The sequence below is a fragment of the Aulonocara stuartgranti genome (genome assembly GCF_965226115.1).
Source record: "Aulonocara stuartgranti genome assembly, chromosome: 1".
In the NCBI taxonomy this organism is placed as follows: Eukaryota; Metazoa; Chordata; class Actinopteri; order Cichliformes; family Cichlidae; genus Aulonocara; species Aulonocara stuartgranti.
In genome coordinates this window covers 19,320,656-19,340,641 of record NC_138939.1, presented here as the reverse complement: position 1 = coordinate 19,340,641, position 19,986 = coordinate 19,320,656, and the positions used below count along the sequence as shown (strand labels likewise).

Genomic DNA, 19,986 nt, shown 5'->3' with positions numbered 1-19,986 from the left:
GTGTGGATAGTAACCAAAATTAAACTCAACTGAAAAATAAATAAACACTAAATAAAATATAATAGAATATAAAATTGCACTCCAAGATCCTGCAAAGGTTTCAAGGTATTGTGAAAAAAATCACATTCAGTGTAGCTTCAGTTTGTAAGTGATATTATGATTGCTGATGGTTTACGCTCACTGATAGGTTATCTTGCTTGTGTTCATCACAGCTATATCATATCATATCATATCATATCATATCATATCAGATCAGATCTTAATGACCGCATAGTACCATATTATCCCAACATCACACCACCCTCTAAGACTACAGGATTATTTGTGGTTTCTAGAGGTTCTAGAGAGTCTCTGCAGTTTTAATATTAGACTCAAAACATTTGTTTCAACAAAGCTTATAGATGATAAGGAAAAGGCCTGGATAAGATGACTCTGATCCATCACTTATTCATGCTGCAATATGCTCAGACTGCTGTAAAACTTCAAGTAATACACTGTGGTGTACTGAGGACTTCTTCTCCAATCACGTCTTCCCTCCTCTAGTCTGTGTTTTTTCTTGTCTCTCTATGCTCTCTTTTCTTTTATCTTTCTTCCTTTATCTTTTCAATCCCCCACTACTGGTCATGGTGGATGGTTGAACCTCACTGAGCCTGGTTCTGCTGGAGGTTTCTTTCAGTTAAAAAGGAGTTTTTCTTTCCTACCATCGCAAAGTGCTTGTTCATATTAGGTTGTTCAATTGTTGGGGTTTATTTCTAGAATACTGTAAGGTCTTTACGTTACAGTACAAACTGCTTTGAAACAACTATCATATTGAATTGGTACTAAATAAATAAACCTAAATTCCATTTAACAGCACTAAATATTCAGCTTTTAATTACATGAAAATTCTCCAATTGTCTCGTGGTCATGTCTTAAAGAAATGCACGGAAGAATATGTTACCTATAATTACAGATTGCAGAGCAAGTTAAGAACTCGAGGCATTTATTCTGAAATCTGTGAATGCCTCGGCGGAAATGCTAAAAATAATGTTATGAACTTACAAGTATGAGCGCATGCGCGGTGTGTGTTCTCACTTCAGGTTGGACGTGAATCGCAATTTTTTTTTCTTTTTCTTTTTGAAAGTTAAATAAAAATAAACGTTTTATTTTAAGCACATTTTTGTTGTTTTTTATGAACCTTGGTGATTTAAGCTGCATAAATACAGTCAAAACAGTGAAATAAACAGCAGCAACTACATGCAATCAACCCCATGTGCCTTTTAAATGAGTAATGCCTTCGACAGTGCAGGACAATACCCAAACTAGTGGGCGTGGCACAATACAGGTGAGGGAAGAAGGTAATCTCAAACAGGAAGCCGTGACAGGTGAATGATCTTCTGGCAGTATCTGAAGGTATGAAACACAGGCATTATATATTTGTATCATTCACAAACGCGCAACTAATTAAGCTAACGTGAATTTGCAACAGGGACGAACTTTACAACAGGGAGGACGTTGCGAATGAGCAACTTGGAAGAACGCTCTGTTTTCTCATGTTGAGATAAGATATCATGAAACGGATAAAAATCATAATTCACAGACGTTTACAGTGCCTCAAGTTATCACCAGCTTTTGATAAGCTGCTTCATTAATGAAGAAACTTCTACCTCATCGAGACATTTTTTTAAGTTATCCCCCATGCTGCTTTATTGCTTGCAGTGCGTCGTGGATAAAAGCCAACTACCCACTTTGTTTATGACAGGCTGTAAAATAAACAAGATACAGGTCTATAATTGTATTATGTTGGCACAGGAAGATGCCAGAGAGGGGAAGACGCGATCAGAGTGGTGACGGCAAAAGCGGGGATAAGCGCTACACGCACAATCGAGACTACTCTGGGTATGACGCCGAGGAGAGGGGCACTGCAGGTGACAGGAGGGCCGGAGAAAACAGACAGAGGGATATGACAACTGCCTCTCACAGACATGAAGGAACCTCAAGACGGTAAATGTAGTTCTAAACATGGTCTGCATTCACTAAACCTTCATAAAGCCCGAAGATCATATTTAACTCTGCAATGTTTTGACCTAAAATTACATAAACCTGTAGCAAAATAAATTATTTAAAAACATTTTACTTTCCTTACAGGCCCAGAGAGACTTCAGGGGATCTCTCTGAGATGGAGTATTACGAACCACAACCGAAGCCAGCGCTTTACAATTTCAGATACATATTAACCAGCAGAGGCAAGTATATTTGGTTTTAATTTCTTCTGTGAAACATTACATGCAAGCTACAATTTTTTTGAAATATCCCTAAAATGCATTCAGGGATGTAAATTATATGATAACGAGAGGATAGTGCAAAAATTTGAAAATATAGCACAATAGTAAATTATTTTTAAATGCTGCATTGGAACAGTTAGTATTTATTTATTTATTCTGTTGTTTAATGTAATGTGAAAATAAGTTTCTTTAAACAATTATTTTAAGGCAAAAGTCAAAATCCCCAATTTGAAAATATCTTTTTCTTAAAAAGCCATAAATCTTTGTCTCCAGGTATCTGCCAGCTTGCAGAGGTGTTTGTGAACCTGCTTATCATAATCTGTGCCGGGGTGCCTTACAGCAACAATGGGGGTTACCGTGACCTGGCCAGCCTCGGTGGATTATACACTTATTACTACGGTGGTGCCAGTGCCTTCACTGGAGCCGATGCAAAGAGAGTGCAGGAGCTAGACCGGCTCTTCCATGAGCTTAAGCGGCCTCCGTACATCTTCACCATGGCGGCTGGTGGAATTTTAATGATCTACGCTTTTGCCATGCTGGGCCTGGGGATTTTCAGAGTCCCTTTCCGGTGTCCTCCTGTGCTGCTGGTTGAGGCTGTGCTGAGTTTCCTGATCGGTCTGGGGTACATCCCAGGAATTGCCATCTATTTTATCAAGCTGAAGGAAACCTATGACAACCCCATCTGTAAGGAGAGGGAGCAGATGTACAAGAGCAAAGGGCACCAAGGGTTTGATTGCAAGTATAATGGTGCAGACATTGCAGAGGGACTGTTTGGGGTCTTGGGGGTGGTTGTTTTCATCTTTGGTGCAGTGTTAGCTATCAGAGCTTTCAGGTCAGTGCGGGAGCTGAAAAAGCAAAGAACAAACCAGGATGATAATTTTTAAGCTGCCTTTCCTTTTTTTATTCACAAGTGAACAAAAGTAGGAGTGAGAAAAAAAAATCACTTTGACAAGACTTTTTTTTCTTGTCACTCTCATTAGGTGTTACTTGTATATAAGCTGTTTTATACATTTTTATGCCTTGATAGTTTTTTATACACACCTAATCTTTTTTATTCTTTATACCTGTTTACCACATCTTTCATATTTTCTATGATGTTGTAGTTATAATAAACTACCAAAATAGTATAATATTACATGGTCATCTGTCATTGCATTTATCTGTGAAAGAGATGGCTGAAACAGGCTGAACTGACTTCCTGAAAACAAATGTCTTTGACATTTTAAAAGGAATTGGAGTTGAGTGTCACATGGTTTCTTGTTATAGTTTTAAAGCTTTTCTGATGGCTTTGGGTTTTTTTTTCCCCTTTTCTTTTAACTTAATGTGTTGATTTAAAACACACACACACACACACACACATAAGTCTGAGAAAGACACACACTCTGTTCTTCTTATAGCACTCACAAGAGATATACTTATTTTTAATTAAAATTTATTCTCAGAATTTGTCAACCACTTTACCTGAGCTTAGGATAACTCATAACTCTGAGCTTCACCAACAGATGGGATCTACTGTGATTAGGAATTTACAAAGTTAAAACATTACATATAAATTCCACAGCAGCGGTCACTGTTTCTTCTCATTTATTTTCTTGATCTGAGTATTGAACAGGACAACACATCAGCGATAACCGCATAACCTGCCCTTTTGGGCATGGATTAAGGGGTGAGATTACATATAAAAAATGCAAGGATGCTAATAATTCTAAGAATGTAAGAAATTTTAAAGTGATTTTGTTTTTTATTGGGTTGAAATAAACACCCTGAACTGGATACGTGGAAGACGATGGATGGATGGGTTGATATAACCGTTAATAATGATAAGTAAAGTTGACACTGGACAAAAACAAAAAAATTCACAGTAAAAAGTTTTATTGCTACTTGGCTTAAAGTTAAAAACAAAACAAAAACCAGCCTGTCTGCTGAAAACTAATGATAGCAGCATTTAAAATAAAATAACCACCTTCCACTCTCAGTGTTCAAGAATATACAATTCTTTCTGACAAACCACAAAAGTGCCCATTGTTAGTTCTTTTCCTAAATAATTAATCTTCTTAATGATTCTTAAAAAAAACTAAATTTGTAGCAGTAATCTGCATGCTCGAATAAAAACCTAAAAATATCGGATATGCTCCCTTTTGTACAAATAAATCACATTTTGTATGTATTCTATGTTTTTTTCCCTGTAGCCTTATATTTAGAGCATGCTTTCAACAATAAATACAGTTATAGTACCATCAATAGTACCATAATGGGTGACAGATTTCTTTATAAGCCCAATGACTTTAAATTCTGTAGCAAAAAAGGGAAATATTAATTTGCATGAAAAAAAAAGTACAAAAATAAACATCACTTTCTTGGCATTCAGGAAAAGAAATATTCAAGCATTTCTTGAAAACAATATGCATAAAGGAATAGTGAGATTAAACAATGGCTACTTTGGTCACATTTTAAACAAATGGAGCATCTCTGATCGGTTTCATTCACCATATTCACACAGAATTACAGTCGATCCATTGTTTCACACAGACATGCATACACTTACAGCACGTGTGCGCTAAAGCTTTTATCTACACACAAACACAGACATTTTGCAACACAGATGCACAGGGAGCTTGTTATGATGTGCAAAGAGAAATTATACCGAATAGTTAACAAAAGAAGAAGGTTAAAATAAAAACACTGAAATTGCAGCCTAACAAATGCACTTACCCTCTACTTTGTGTACAAATGCATTTAACTGCATGAGTATTGAGCTCGCGAGCCCCTTCCACTAAAGAATTAAAGGGAATATTTTAAGCCAATGCAATGTACCCCTCCATCTTCCCTCTGTGCATACAATCTGCTTATGTACATGCACACTGATTACCGATGGATCATTATCCAAATGTACTTCTATTTTGTGAGTATATTATACCGGACAGAGGGTGAATACATGGTATCAACCAAAAGACAGACTGAACGCATGAATGTACAACAACGGTACAAATGTTATAAAGCAAAAGGAGCCAGTTAGTTTAAAGAGCACTAAATATAGCAATGCAGTACAGTCCCAGCCTGACATGGCAGCTGGGGGCAAACTCATAAAACCACACTGCCAAAGTGCCAAAGGGACATAAAAAAAAGCAACACAATGCAAATTACAAACACAACCTCCACAAACATTATACACACACACCAGCCAATATTCATTATCAGACATATTGAAACATGAGTCGTATAGTTAAAGGTGATGGGAAATTGACGCTCTGATATACAGGTATATATGTACACTTTGCATATTTTACAAGGGATTTTACCACTGTGGGATATGAAACCTTATAGAAAGTTCAGTTTCTCCTCTCCAGACTTCATTAACATTTCAGATATGTATCAGTAACATTCACAATCATAGGCTAGCTTAGCTCTCCACGTGGCATTTACACCTGCAGTGCCCGTCAGTGTTCCACTGCCAGTAATCCAGATGTGTGGCACTATGTGTGGGCTCCAATTGTGGAGGTCTAGGCACAGACAGAACCACAGAGTCCAATGTGTTTGGCATGTCAGACCCAGCAAGGACTGATCAATAAAGTGACAGGAATAAAATGATTATCTTTATCACAAAACTGGATTTGCTATTTGTAATTTTAGATATTTTTAAAAAAAGCATTTGGGAGTTAAAATTAGTTCTTGAATTCTGAAAAAGCAGAATACGGACAGTACCGATGCATCTAAATATGATCTCAGACTCCTACATGTGGATAATAACTGTATGTCCTGATTTTCATTAACTTATATTTACACAGAGTAAAAGCAATGCAGGAAGATAGTGTTAGTTTATGTAGTTTTGTGGTGTTAATTTAAAATATTTAAATATAAGTTAAGATAGTAACAAAACTAAGTGGTGACAAACAAAAATACTTTGAATGAAAAAAATATCTTTGTGATGTTAATAAGACTTAAAAATATTGTAAATTAACTTTATTGTCAGTGTCGTCATAGACAAAAGATGATGCACTTGGCTGAGGGAAGCCACAATAACCTCAGAACACTATGCTAAAAAAAAATTATATAATAAAATTAAATATACATAACTCTGGATATTACTATTATATTCTATGTACAAGGTGCTTTTGACAGTGTATATTCTTTTCAGGAGATAAAACAAGGAGGAATTCATACCCACACAGCATTTAAGGCATCATCACTGACTTCTCACTCGTTCACATGGAGCCAAAGACCTCATTCACAGACAGAACATCAACGGAAAGAAACAAAAAGCTCCTCGCTTCAAAATACTGAGTAGTGTTACATTAAGGCTAAAAGAGAACACTGAAAGGTCTGAATGTACAACGGCTGTGTAGTTCCTTCCAACATGTAGTGGCAACCAGAAAAAATAAAAATCTATTGTAGTAATCACTGACAAGAGCAATTACCCAACTTTGGCCTTCTCTTAGCCACAGCAGCTCTGCAGAGTTGCTTCCTCTTTTGGCACAATGCGGGGAGGTTCAGGACTGGACAATGTGAGGTTTCCAAGGCTGCAGAACATATAACTGACAGTTTAAACAATAATGTATTTTTTCTGTCATATATATGACAATAGAGTTGACTATATATTTAAAAAACATGAATGATGTGCACTGCTGAAGCATTGAGTTAGACCCCCTTTTGCATTCAGAACTGCCTTAATTCTTCATAGCATAGACTCAGCAAGGTGCTTGAAACATTCCTCAGAGATCTTGCTCCACGTTAGCATGATAGCATCATACAGTAGCTGCAGATTTGTCAAGCGCACATGATGTGAACCTCCTGTTCACCACATCCCAAAGCTGCTCCATTAGATTGAGATCTGGTGACTGTGGAGGCCATTTGAGTAAAGTAACTCATTGACATGTTCAAGAAACCAGTTTGAAGGAATTGACGTTATCTTTCTGAAAGCAGCCATCAGAAGATTCGTACAATGTACTCATAAAGGGTTGGACATGGTCAGCAACAAGACTCAGGTAGACTGTGGTGTTTAAACAAATCTCCATGGGTATTAACTATGAAGAAATAATACCTCCCACACCCTTACACCACCAGCAGTAGACTTAACTGTTTATGCGAGGTAGGATGAACCCATCCTTTCATGCCATTTACATCAAATTCTGACACTCCCACTTGAATGTTGCCACAGAAATCAAGACTCATCAAACAAGGCAACGTTTTCCCTTCTTTTGTTGTGCATGTTTGGGGAGCTAACACAACTTGTTCTTAGCTCACAGTAATGTCACCCAAGGTGGATCTTCTTAAAGGTTCAATGTGTCATGCAGTCAGAGGTGCTCTTCTTCATATGTTGGTTGTAATCTGTGGTTATTTGGGGTACTGCTGTTTACCTATAAGCTCAAAGAAGTCTGCCCATTCTCGCCTAACCTCTGACATCAACAAGGAATTTTTCCACAGAGAACTGCCACTCACTGGATATTTTCTCTTTTTCAGACCATTCTCTATAAACTTTAAAGGTGGCTGTCTGGGAAAATCTCAAATCAGCAGTTTCTGGAATATTCGTACCATCCCGTCTGGCACCAACAGCAACACTGCATTTAAAGTCACTGAAATGACCTTTCTTCCCCGATTCTGATGCTCGCTTTAAACTTAAGCAGGTCGTCTTGATGAGGTCTACACATCTAAATGCTTTGAGTTGCTGCCATGTGATTGGCTAGTTAGATATTTTTGTTAATGAACAGCTGAATAGGTGTACCTAACAAAGTGTCCAGTGGTTGTACTTATTCTTAATGGAAGGGACTGAAATAGTGCATTCTTATTTGGGCACCTTTTACTGCTGCGACACTCATAATATTTGTACATTAACTGTGTGTAGCCGCAACTAAAGTAGCCATATGATTACAAAGGCGTGTGGACATAAATGTGCCCAAGTAAAAAGCTACATCAAGCTCTTCCTTTTGTGATATGTCATCAATACACAGGCAGCAAATCTCAATGTTTTTATGTTTTTAGTAAAACATACAGGTGCTGTAACTTGTTCCTTCACCAAGTCAATTTATTCTACCGAGAAAGCTAATTAAATGATATGCCAATGCTTTTAATGTAGTTTTTCAGATAACACAGTGATAAGGCAGTCCTTCCTGCATTTTGTTTTTGTCAGTTGCACACATATCTATGGTGTATAATAGATGACTGAAAAAAAATGCAAGAGAATAGGGTTTCAGTTCTCTTAAGGGTCTAAACACCACACGCCAAACCTCACCTGGATGTATGTGTAGTGCATTATAGAGGTAAGATTTAAAACATTTTGCAAAGTAAAAACATCAATAATGAAATCTGCCTCAAGGGACAGGATGGACTGATGGTGTCAAATTTTAAAAAGCAGAAGCAGAAGCAGCCTCCAAAATTCAGATATACTAAAATGTAAGTACCAGAGGGGATATTTTCACACATGCAGTACAAATCCTGATTTTATATCTCTTGGCCTTACAATATGTAATACTTCAGTTTTGTGTCTTAGCTCATTTGTCCAGTCCACTATCCAGTGACCATAAAACTGACTAAATTCAAATGAATCTTTTATCTTCCTATGAATGTTTTAAGGAGCTCATTCTATAATGCACTGTCACAGAATATACTGCAGTAACAGTTGTTAACCTCTACTAATTGCCTCTTGCTTTAGAACTAAATGACTTTGATATTGCATTGCTCTACATAGAAAAAATATTCAGTCTTAATGTCAGCAGTGTAAGCACATCACATCGGCCACCCGCTAGATGTGAGTTTGTACTTTACTATGTAGGAGTGATAGACAATTCTTTATATATGGTGTGGAAATGCTAACGATAAAAAACAGACACAATGAAAATGCAGTTGTGTTGTTTTCAGATCTGTGTGTATTATAAGCATTTAGACTCTCTGATTTCCTTCGTAAGCCACAGGTGGAGGAGGAGGAGGAGAGCCGAAGCTGTGCCAGTCCCGGTCTCTTAGAGACACTATCCATCCTGCAAATTCAACTATCAAACTCACGTCTCTGAAACACAGCCAGGATGTAGGGAGCTCTAGGCTGTGTCTTCTGTAGTAGGCACTTTTTCATGTTTCCGTCATAGTACTTCCCTCCAGGATCTGAGAGACAACGGAGCTCCTGGAGAAAAGATCTGACATGATCTCTTGCACACCCTCCAGATTGCTTTGCTTTCCAAGTAAAGGGAAATGCTGCTGACGAGTTCAAACACTCGAGGTATCCAATTTCAGGTCAGGCTTGTTCTTTGTCTAATACAGCCAGCTTTCTGTTTCACAATGTTCTGTTACAAACTGAAATCTTTTTTTTTTTGCCTTTGTTCTCTCAGATACTCAGACCGTACACTTTTTTTGACCTCACGTTAAAAGGCATTATTTAGTGACCATTAAGATGCCACAGGTTTGTCTCGTTCTCACAAAGTATCTGAATGGCAACTTTCACTGGACTTTCCCTCGTGTATGAGAAAACTCTTCTGTCCCAGAATGGCACAATCACAGAAATCCTCCCCCTTAGAGGGCGGTATCATAAACCTCCTGTTGTAGGATAGGAGTCGGGCCTGGACCTGGAACCAGGCTGGGTGGAAATGCTGGGGGGTGTGGATGATCCCACACCGGATCTTTTAAGGAGGAGGGTGTGGTTGGTGCAGAGGGGCCTGAGACTAGAGGGCTCTGGCCTCGTAGCTGCTCCCTGACTTCCTGCTCCAGACTAGGAGGCACAATCAGCTGGTCCTCTGGGTCCTGCTGTGCTGGAGCTGTGAAATAGCCAGACTTTTTCTTGGGAGCCTCTAGGGCAACCTCAATTAGGTTGTGACTGTCTTCAGGGGCTACCACAGAACCATTGGACAACTTCTTCCCAAACAGGCTGGATGTGGAGGGAGATTTCTTAAGGTCAGCAATCTCTCTCCCACATACAGCAAGCAAGCAGCCGTTTGTAGCAGAAACCACCACGCTGTTCTGTCTGCGCATTTTACCACCGGGATGGTCAAAGCCTCGTTTTTCAAAGTCCAAGTCTTTGGAGCTCTCATGGGGCCCCGACCGCAGCTGAAAAGCACAACAGTGAATGTCTACTTCCACTTCTAATTTGCTGCCATTGGAGATGACACCCTCGAGTGGAGCTTCATCATCACTGTCCAAGCCATTGTCCGACTGGTTACTTGAGAATGTGGTGCTGGACGGCTGCTGCTGGAATAAACCTGGGTGGGGTCCGGTCCCACCTGAGCCTGGCACCATGATGCCGCACAGTGTGGTAGCGGGGTGTAGGCTACAGCGTCTCTCTGGGCGGGTCACAGTGCCAGAGGACGGGTGTTCATCTGAAGCGGTGGACCCCGCTTCGCTGCCGATCTCTGAAGCTGATGTCTCACTGCTGAACTCAGTGACAATGCCACTGCTGGAGGAGAGGTTGGTGGCTGGGTCGCTAGGGCCCGGGATCACAGGCGCAGGAACAGGAGCAGGAGCAGGGCCCCGTGGCTCGGTGGTGGTGACCGGCGGCTCACATGTGCAGCTGTCCTCACCAATGTGCAGGGACACCACGACAGCGCCGATGTTGTCCTTGCAACCGTAACTTTGGGCAAGTGAACACAACTTCTTAGCAGCAGCACGGGGATCCCGGACAGCCTGCACGGTGCAAACAGCCTCCTGGTAGGAAACTCGCTCAAACAGGGCTCGATTCCCCAGGATCAAGAACTCATCCTGGGAACAAAGCGGCTCAGTGTGCACCCAGGGCTTTGGAAGCACCCAGGGAGACAGATAAGAGCAGCCCAACAGGCGAGAGCAGCATGTCACTCCACTCACTTTGTTATCCTACAAAACAGAAGCGCCATTAGAACTGCAGCAGAGCGTATAGCCTCATAATGTTTACACAGTGGAATATGACAGAGCATATTAACACTAGATTAGAGGCTATGTGCAATTGCTCCCATTTAACAGCTGAAAACCAACATAGGCATTACCTCTGTAATAATGGCTTTACTGACTTTAACCCGCTCCATTTCCTCAGTGCAGTTCTCCAAACTGTAAACCTTAGAGAGAGGTACAGGTTGTCCATTTCGGCACAGCACGGCTTGGCAGGTACCCACATTGGCCACAGTAAGGCTAAAGGATGCTCCTGGATCTGAAGTCTCATGGTGGATGTAACACAGCAGGCCAGATGCACCCAGCTTCTGACCGGCCATACCAAGTTTCCTGCGCCCCCACCAATCGGCAAACGACAAAAACAAACTCTTACAGTCAGTGAATGCAAGTAAAAGCCAGGTATTGATAATGAAAAACAGTTACACAGAACAACATGTTACCTGTGTGAGGTGAGGAAAGTGTTGCACATATACACACTGTCAACACTAGAGTGCTGCAGCTCCTCGCACAGCACGTCTCCCATAGTGCACTGCAACAGGCGAGGCACTTCCTCGTTGCGGTCTCCGTCAAAGATACCATAGCATGCTTCCACGCTGTCTCTGAAGTGGTCTACAGCCAGCACAGACACACACAACCTGTCCCCAACAAAAGACGCACAATAATAGATTTAGCACATCCATCCACAAAACTTCGCCACGCTGTGTAAAATGTACAGCGCTCAGCATATTTATCACAACACCACTGATAAATCTATGGCAATGAATGAACAGTGTTTGTAATTACCAACATTATTTATTGTTTCTGTAAAAGTTAATCTGTCACTATGTGTTTCTTAAATATGACAGGCGGTCTAAGAAATGATCAAGTACTGAGAATAAAAACAAAGTGTAAAATATTTAAACTGTGCATTTAAATGAGAAGACATTATGTTCAATGTAGAGACTGAGAAATTAACCAGCGGCCTTCAGTTGCCACTGCATTAGAAAATTGCACTGCGTGGGCTTATGGCAGTGCAGTGAAAACAAGGAATCGATGAAAACTGCATCCACACAAAAACAATGTGAAACTCAACAGTGGAAAGAAACAGATGTGCATATTTTAAGATCAAGAAACTGTGCTGTTGCTTGGCTGGGCCCAAACTCTTAAGATGGGCTGAGGCAACAGTGTTATAGTTTCACTGTATGAAAGGTAAATAAATTATAAGCCAACACTATATGAATTATTGTTAAAAATAAATGATTCCAGCAACAGGTAATGATAAAATTGATATTTAAAAAAAAGACAACCCTATAACACAGTTATAGAAGAAAAACACAAAACAGAGAAGATCTGTACACACTTGTTCCTTTGCCCGCTCATTTCAGAGTAGCCATGCTTCCAAGGACTGGAGGCGCTCAGAGAGTCTCCTGCTGTTGTGGTAGATTTCTGGTCTAATTTCAGGGTGGTGATGTGGCTAAAAATAAAAGAGAAAAAAAGAAATACACTAGAGTGCACTGTACACCTTTATTGTGTGCCCCTATGTGACAAGAAGTTCAGTATTGGGTGCTGCGCCTCACCTGAAGAGATTGAGGGTTTTGTGTTCCAGCATCAGGCTGCTGTTGCCTGTCAGGTCCAGCTCTTGTAAAGTGGCAGGCAGGGAATCGGGCAGCTGGATCTCAGTGAGCTCATTGCAGCTTAGATCGACAAGCTAAAGAGATGCAAAACCAGGTGAGCCGAAACACGCTTAAAGTTGATCATGTGACACAAAGAAAACTGCAACGGGCCTGACCTTGATCTCAGGGAGGTTGAGGATCTCTGGAAAGACGCTGATGTGGTTCGAGTGTGCTATGAGGGTGTGCAGTCTCTTACAGCTGGACACAGTGGAGGGTATTGTTTTTAGATTGTTGCCGCTTAAATTTAGCTCCTCCAGCAGTTCCAGCTTACTTAGCTTACTAAAGACACAAACATGAAACAATAACAGCTGGGCTGAAACGGGAAAAACTTACATTGAATTTATAATGCAAGTAATGCTTCAGTAATTATTCTTAATAATAACTTCTTTAACTGCACAGTAACCCTAAAGAAGCACCACACATTTTGTTGATCCTCATAAAGTATTTTGTGGGTGCTTAAAAGGGTTCAATTTGCACCTTGGTTTAAACTAATAGTTAAGACACACAGAAGGCAGGAGAACTCACCTGGCAGGGAATGAGAGTAACTGGTTGTAGGCAATGTGGAGGATCCGCAGGTTCTGGTGTCCGATCAGCAGAGCGCCACAATTCTCGCTCAGGTTGTTCTCCGTCAGGTAGAGCTCCTGGAGTGTGCTGAGGCTCTCCTCTGATTGGCTGCTCGGCGGAATGCTTTCCAAGGCATTGGCTGACACGTTTAAGTATTTCAGGCTGTAAGAGAAGACAAACAGAAAAACAATTAACACAACAGCTCAAGTAATCAGCAGTGCATCTGAGGAACGCACCCACCCATTCAAATCCCGTTTACCGCAGCTGATGTTCAAGCTAAAAGGTTTTGAAGACTGTTGATGGCTGATAAACGGTATCAGTAACATCGCATGATTCTCATATTGAATATACTTGACAGAGTATATTTCAGTGAAAGTGAAGCGAGCTCAGTCTGCTGGTGTTTGGGAGGCCGGGTGCAAATTGAATTTGATTACGACACATTTTCACCCTGTTTGCGATGAAACATGTTTAACTGCAAATTAAATAATATTCCAGGTGGCCTCAGCTTCTGCAGCGAAATGAAGACGACTGAGGCGTCTGAAATCTGCATTTAAAGAATTATAGAGATTTTAGGAGCTTCCATATTTTCTAACATAAAAAGCCTTCTTCTAATTTATTCTTGCGGGTGGAGCATTGATTTGCATTTCATTGACCCTGCGCATTAAAGTGGGCCAGTAATATGAGCTCCAGTGGTTGTTATGTAATTGGTGTCAAGTCATTTTCTGTGTTTATCATGTACTGTAAAGTAATAAAACTTGTCCCTCTGACCCAGTGAGGAGTGAATCTCATCACGCTGTTGTTATAAACCAGCCTCAGACATTACTGGCGTGCACTGACAGCTCTCCAGCTCATACACACCACGATAAAGTTTACAGCTTATTTGGAGGTCTGGCTTTTTTTATGTTTAACATAGTTAAATAAAAAATTAAATGGAGTTGTGTTCAGTTAGTTACTGAGAAACCTAATTAAACTATATACACTGTTTAAAATGCTTTTAATTACAAATGAGTAACATCCGTGAGGTTAAGGTTGTCTCCATAGGAGAAAATCGTCTTGGATCTGGAGACTACTGCATCAAAACCCTTTACCTTCTTAATGAGCACGTGCTCAGAGTACAACAAATGGGATGGATAAGCTAAAATGTGACTCTTTTTGACCTGGTTGCGTATTTCTGGATATTCTGGGTCACTAAGTAGTTGGAGAAAAAACCCATAAAAGGTACGATGGCTTACAAGGAGTTGTTCTATACATTTGGGCCACCTCTGTTACTTTGTTATCGATTTTCAGTGCTGCTTTCATTCTGAACTTTTACAAAAATAAAATACTGGAGGCTGCCAGTGCTACCTGTCAGCCTCCTAGTAGATTATTATGCTATAAATTAGAAAATCCTTGGTAATTTCAGAAAGTTTACCTGAACTTGTGTGACATTTTAAGCAGACACACCTATGGCATGAATTTCAAAATTCTAAGTCGCCTCGTTCTCGAGTTATGGCATGGACAAACTTGGGTGTCCGCACCGCCTGCCCGGGAGGGTGGTGACAATACCCCATCGGTCATTTATGGCTAAGGGATAAAAACATAACTTTATACGCTAAAGTTTGTTTACCAGCAATCAAATTTCTATCATTCTACCAAACCTGAAGAAACACCTACAGCCTACAGAGTAATTTCTTTATTGCCCAGTTCATAACATTTAATAAAGCAATAAAGAAAGATTAGGCCATCTTCTCCTTTATTTCCCAAGGGACGGCCACAGCAGATCGTCAGTTTGATCTGTTACAGATTTTACACTGGATGCCCTTCAAAACACACCCCTCCCATTAATCCAGGCTTGGGACCAGTACCAGGAGTCCAGTAGTTTGTGATCCCCTGAGGCTCTGGTCCCATAACAGGGATCTTTTTTGTGTAAGTCAAATATGTTAGCCACTACACCATGGTATCAAAAATTAAGTAAGTAATAAGTAAGTAGCTAAGTAATAAAAAAAGATCATTAAATTTAATAAGTTACATTACAGTACATGTTTTGAATAAACGGTTACATTACATTGCATTTTTCAGATGGGTAGCTAGTATTCTGTAACCTATTTTATTTGGAATAAAAATAACCCTCCTAACATCGCTCTCAGGAAACACATAATGCACAAAGTAGTCACTCCCATTACATCTCGGCAATAGAGACAGTAAAGTGCATTAGACCATTTGAACTGCTAATGGGTGTTAAAAGATTGACCACACAGGAAACAGGAGAGAAAATGAATCTCCAGTTATGGTGTGGAATGCTCCACTGATCTTGACCACAATCTCTTCCTATAATCTCCACTTCATTCCCAAAACAATGAGCTGTAGTACAATGACTGTCCACTGCAACACAACAGGGAAGTCACTGCCAATAAAAGTTTCGAAGCAGGCGAGCCAGCTGATAAAGGACACAAATGATAACACGAAAAAGTCAAAAAGGCCACTGAAAAAAGAAGGAGAGAGTACAGCGATTCAGACTTACTTTAAGGCCTTCAGAAACAGACTCTCTGGAAGCTCAGCTAGCATGTTGTGCTGGAGGTCCAGGGCTTCCAGAGGGACATGGTCAAGGAGTTCAGGCACTCTTTGCAAGCGATTGTATCCCGTCAGCAGCTTCCTCAAACTCAAGCTGTTAAGCAGTCTGCTGGAGGCCAGAAGACACATCACAGAGCAAGATCAGGACAAGAAAAAGCACTTATGAAACTTTGCGGGTGGTGGGTAGCCCTCACCAATCTATCAGTGACCTACTGACCTACAGTTTACCTGCCCAAACAAACTAGCACAATAGCTTTTCCCCCAGATACCAGCAACAAAGTTATGAGTGCGTACAAAAGACAGGGGAGCAGCATCCAGTTTTCAAAAGTCTTTTCTGATTCATTCACTGTTGTCTGATACAAATACTAGAGCCTGGCAGTGAATGAGGGTACTCTGAGCCAGGCACTATAAGATGGCCACGTTTTAATGTTGCAGCCAAAACACACAGACACAAGAAAACCTCACACCACATTTTCACTACTGTAAAAAATGGTCTTTATCTGCACCAGCTGGCATTCATGCGAGTAGTTAGAAAGAATGTTTAAAATCATATCTCATTATTAAGGATTTTAGGCAGCTGTTTATTAAACGACAGGCGGAATAAATTCAATTTGTGCAAAAATGTTTAAAAAAGGTTCATAACCTGGAAGGAAGCTCCGACAGGAGGTTACGTGTAATGTCCAGCATCTCAATTTTTCTGCAGTCACACACCCAGTCTGGAAGATACTCCAAGAGGTTCCTGTCTCAACACACACACACACACAGAAACACACACACGAACTGAGCAGTTGGTCAGGCCAAACCGATATTCTCCAGGGCTATTTAGCCCTGCAAATGATCTGTACTTTAACAAAAACAATTAGCGCGTGCAGTTGGGGATAGATGTTTGGTAGAAAGAAATTGTGCAGATGTTTCTCACACTGGCAAAAACACAAGACAGCTTATTTAACCACTGGCCTATTTCAAAGTTTGAAAGGTTCGTGACCTTAAAAGAGATTTCTCAGATTTGCGCATCTTTTACTCATTTATCTGTCCAGCTATTATTTAATCCCTACAGGCAAAGTGACTCTAACAGCTGAAAGGATGAGAATATGCTGCAAAGGGGCTTCAGCTGCCTTTGCCGACATGATAAAAAATAAACCAAAGCGATGATTACAATTCCTCCAAGTCCCATAAATTTTCCATAAATATTGTAACTCCAAATCCTTTAACAGTTATATAAGTACACAGAATATGTTTGGAGGTTGTTGGGTGATAATGATCTATTTCAGTATTCATGTTGATTTACAACCACATAAACACTGAGCAGAACTAGATTAATGAGCACAAAGACAAAGATACTATTTTTAGACATCAGCGTCTCTGTAGCCACTTCTTATTCCCAGCCAGAACTCACTGTGATAGGTCCATGTGCGTCAGCTGGTTAGGGACTGGATAGATGTTGACTGTTGTAAGGCCTGTAGGCAGATAAAGGCAGCAATCATCAACCAAACATCTGGACCATTCCTACGTGCACTTACATGATGCATGTAACAGTGGAGGGAAGGGCAGGAACATACAGACAAATAGCCAGTGATGCATTAATAGCAGCTACTTGACGCTCTATTTGACTCACGGTTGCTGCTGGCATGAAGCATGCGCAGTGTGAAACCGCTGAGTGTGAGTGTCCCCAGCTGGTTGCGTTGGCAGTGCAGAGTCTCCAGGTTGCACACAGAGCCGAGGTCTAGCGATTCTAAGCAGTTGTCCCGCAAGTCCAGCTGGGTCACCTGGCTCACTACCTCTAGATTCTCACTTTTCACCCACCGCAATCCATTCAGCCTATATTTAACAGAGAGAACAGAGCACAGAAAAAAGGATTTTGTATGCAAGCGGCATGATTTTTAGGGCTGTCCCAAATCAGTTTATCTTTTAAAATATCATATCACAACCTTTGATGCCGGTAATACGTTTAAAAACACCTTCCTCACATAGTGAAACGAAAAGGAAATACATTCTGATTTCAGGAGTGCACGGTACATCACTGTACTCAGATACATGCTCTTTAGTAGCTCATCCATCTTTCATGAGAGCTGCCAGCATAAATTCACCACAGTTGCACCTTGGTCCTTATAAATATAGCCTGCACACCACAACTTAACTCACAAGGTTGAGAAATTATCTTGCTGTGGTTGGAGGAATGGTTGCCAGCTTAATCTTCGCACCACAAGAAAAATTAGCATGTTTTTTTATCCCAGTTTACCAGCCATGGAGGTCCCCTTGAGCAAGACACCCCACTTGTACGGTGCAGAGTTCTTTCTCACTGTGCTGCCTTGTATAATCATCCCTCTGTTTTCATATAGTTGTGTTTTTCTCTTTGCCCTTTGTCAGTCTCTTGTGCCTTATATCTTTCCATATTCTTTTTATTTATTTTTTTATTCCTCTGGACTTTGTGTTTTCATGTTTTTGATTTTGGTCAATAAAGGCTCATTTTGTTTTCTGCCTCGTCAGGCTCTGCATCTTGCAGTCAGGTCCTCTCTTTGCCGTCCCTCCATATGACATATTGTTTATTTGTGAACTGCTTAGAGGCTGGCATATACAGAGTGGAACAATGTCAGGATAATCAATTCAGGACACTGTCAGAAGTTTCCCTTACTCAGTCAAAAGAGCTTGCAAAGACTACGATGACCTGGATGACTGAGAACCTTCACAGACATATTTTCCCTTACTCACATACTACAGTATATCACACAGCAGGAGAGTTTACTTCAAATGCATCCTGCTGGAAATGAACTGCGCTTCCAGGATAGAGCACGCAGGAGGTAGGACACATGACACCCACTCACTCGCTTAAATTTACTGGACAATTTCCTGTGCTAGCCTCGCACAGGCTCAGTCAGCCATGTGATAGGGAGCTGGCAGGTTAAAGGCCACTTAATGTCAGATCCAACTATGTTGATGATTTGCGTTCTCACATTCACAGTACAGGTACAGTGTCATGAAAAGTACCCCCCCCCCCCCCTTCCTTATTGCTTAGTTTTTTAATATTTGCCACACCTACATGTTTCAGATCATCAAACAAATTGTAATATCAGATAAACATAACGCAAGTAAATACAAAGTGCAGTTTTTGAATTAAGATTTCAGATATTAAGGGGAAAAAACTATCCAAACCTACCTCACCCTCTGTGAAAACTAACAAGCACTGAATCATGAATTAAGTGTGATTAACATGATTTTTTCAAAAGATTTTTCTTCAATAGAGTGATTTCTTGATTTCAGACTTCCTGTCTGAGAAGTAGTAGCCTAAAACACCTTAAAAAGCAACATATCATACCATGATGTAAAAATACAGCTTAGATACAAGTCAGTGACATTTATCAGTCTGGAATGTGCTTTAAAGCCATTTTTAAGGGTTTGGGATTCCAGTGAACCACAGTAAGAGCGATTATCCACAAATAGAGAAAACTTGAAAGAGAGATAAACCTTTTCAGGAGTGGCCGGCCTACCAAAATTTGCATATCGACGACCCATCCAGGTGGTCACGAAAGAGCCATCTACAGAACTGCAGGTGGCACTTGCTTCGGTTAAGGTCAGAGTCCACGCTTAAACAATAAGAAAGGGACTGGGCAAAACTGCCACCTAAAAACTACACAAAGATTCGGTCTTTGGTCTCACATTTGTCAAAAAACATCTTGATGATCCCCAAGACGTTGGGAAAATATTCTGTGGACTAATGAGAGAAAAGTGGAACTTTTTGGAAGGTTTGAGTCCCGTTACATTTGGCATAAAACTTCTCACAGTGTAACCAGATGGGTTACTCTCCCTGCTCCAACACTCTCTGTCTCTCTCCCTCTCTCTCCCTGCCGATCCAGGTTGCTCCTTTGCCTTTTCTCTGAGCGTGATATCAGGCACCAGGGAATTTTTTTGCGATAACCCAGGCAGCTTTGATCATGTTCTGCAACAGTTACAGGTACTCTAATCTGTGTGTTTGTCCTCCTCTATCCTATCTACCCTACTAGATTAACCACCATGCCACAACAGCATTTTATAAAAAAGAACATCATACCAACAGTGAAACATGGTGGTGGTTGCAACTCTAACTCTGAATGACTCAAAAAAAGAAAGAAAATCAAGGATTGGTG

The 19,986-nt window shown here is 40.5% G+C and overlaps 2 protein-coding genes across 3 annotated transcripts in view; one reads left to right on the top strand and one right to left on the bottom strand.

Annotated features, from left to right (window-relative positions):
- The first annotated feature begins 1,048 nt into the window (after positions 1-1,048).
- On the top strand, positions 1,049-3,335 carry marveld3 (MARVEL domain containing 3). Of its 2 annotated transcripts, none has more exons than XM_082536492.1 (4): positions 1,049-1,392; positions 1,796-1,983; positions 2,128-2,225; positions 2,538-3,335. In XM_082536492.1, exons 1-4 carry the CDS (start codon positions 1,369-1,371, stop codon positions 3,146-3,148), a joined length of 921 nt encoding a protein of 306 aa, XP_082392618.1. In that variant the 5' UTR covers positions 1,049-1,368; the 3' UTR covers positions 3,149-3,335. The 2 variants fall into 2 exon arrangements, with proteins under 2 accessions (XP_082392618.1, XP_082392619.1); XM_082536493.1 differs by having other exon boundaries at positions 1,311-1,392; positions 1,792-1,983; positions 2,538-3,332.
- Positions 3,336-3,654: 319 nt separating this feature from the next.
- Positions 3,655-19,986, bottom strand: part of phlpp2 (PH domain and leucine rich repeat protein phosphatase 2) — a 40,153-nt gene continuing 23,821 nt past the window's right edge. Inside the window, exons 9-19 of the mRNA XM_082536434.1 lie at positions 17,481-17,683; positions 17,262-17,322; positions 16,509-16,604; positions 15,816-15,971; positions 13,277-13,477; positions 12,868-13,030; positions 12,656-12,786; positions 12,439-12,552; positions 11,540-11,734; positions 11,198-11,429; positions 3,655-11,048 (exon numbers count right to left, since the gene is read on the bottom strand). Of these exons, the coding sequence (XP_082392560.1) occupies positions 9,759-11,048; positions 11,198-11,429; positions 11,540-11,734; positions 12,439-12,552; positions 12,656-12,786; positions 12,868-13,030; positions 13,277-13,477; positions 15,816-15,971; positions 16,509-16,604; positions 17,262-17,322; positions 17,481-17,683 (2,842 nt within the window). The 3' untranslated portion in view covers positions 3,655-9,758. The remainder of the gene's footprint in view (positions 11,049-11,197; positions 11,430-11,539; positions 11,735-12,438; positions 12,553-12,655; positions 12,787-12,867; positions 13,031-13,276; positions 13,478-15,815; positions 15,972-16,508; positions 16,605-17,261; positions 17,323-17,480; positions 17,684-19,986) is intronic.

What these genes read in the sequence shown, in the direction of transcription:
- marveld3 (XM_082536492.1), top strand. Translation starts at nt 1,369, where the DNA reads ATGATCTTCTGGCAGTATCTGAAG. An exon ending in TCTTCTGGCAGTATCTGAAG is followed by an intron (nt 1,393 to 1,795) that starts GTATGAAACACA and finishes TGGCACAGGAAG; the next exon opens with ATGCCAGAGAGGGGAAGACG. An exon ending in CATGAAGGAACCTCAAGACG is followed by an intron (nt 1,984 to 2,127) that starts GTAAATGTAGTT and finishes CTTTCCTTACAG; the next exon opens with GCCCAGAGAGACTTCAGGGG.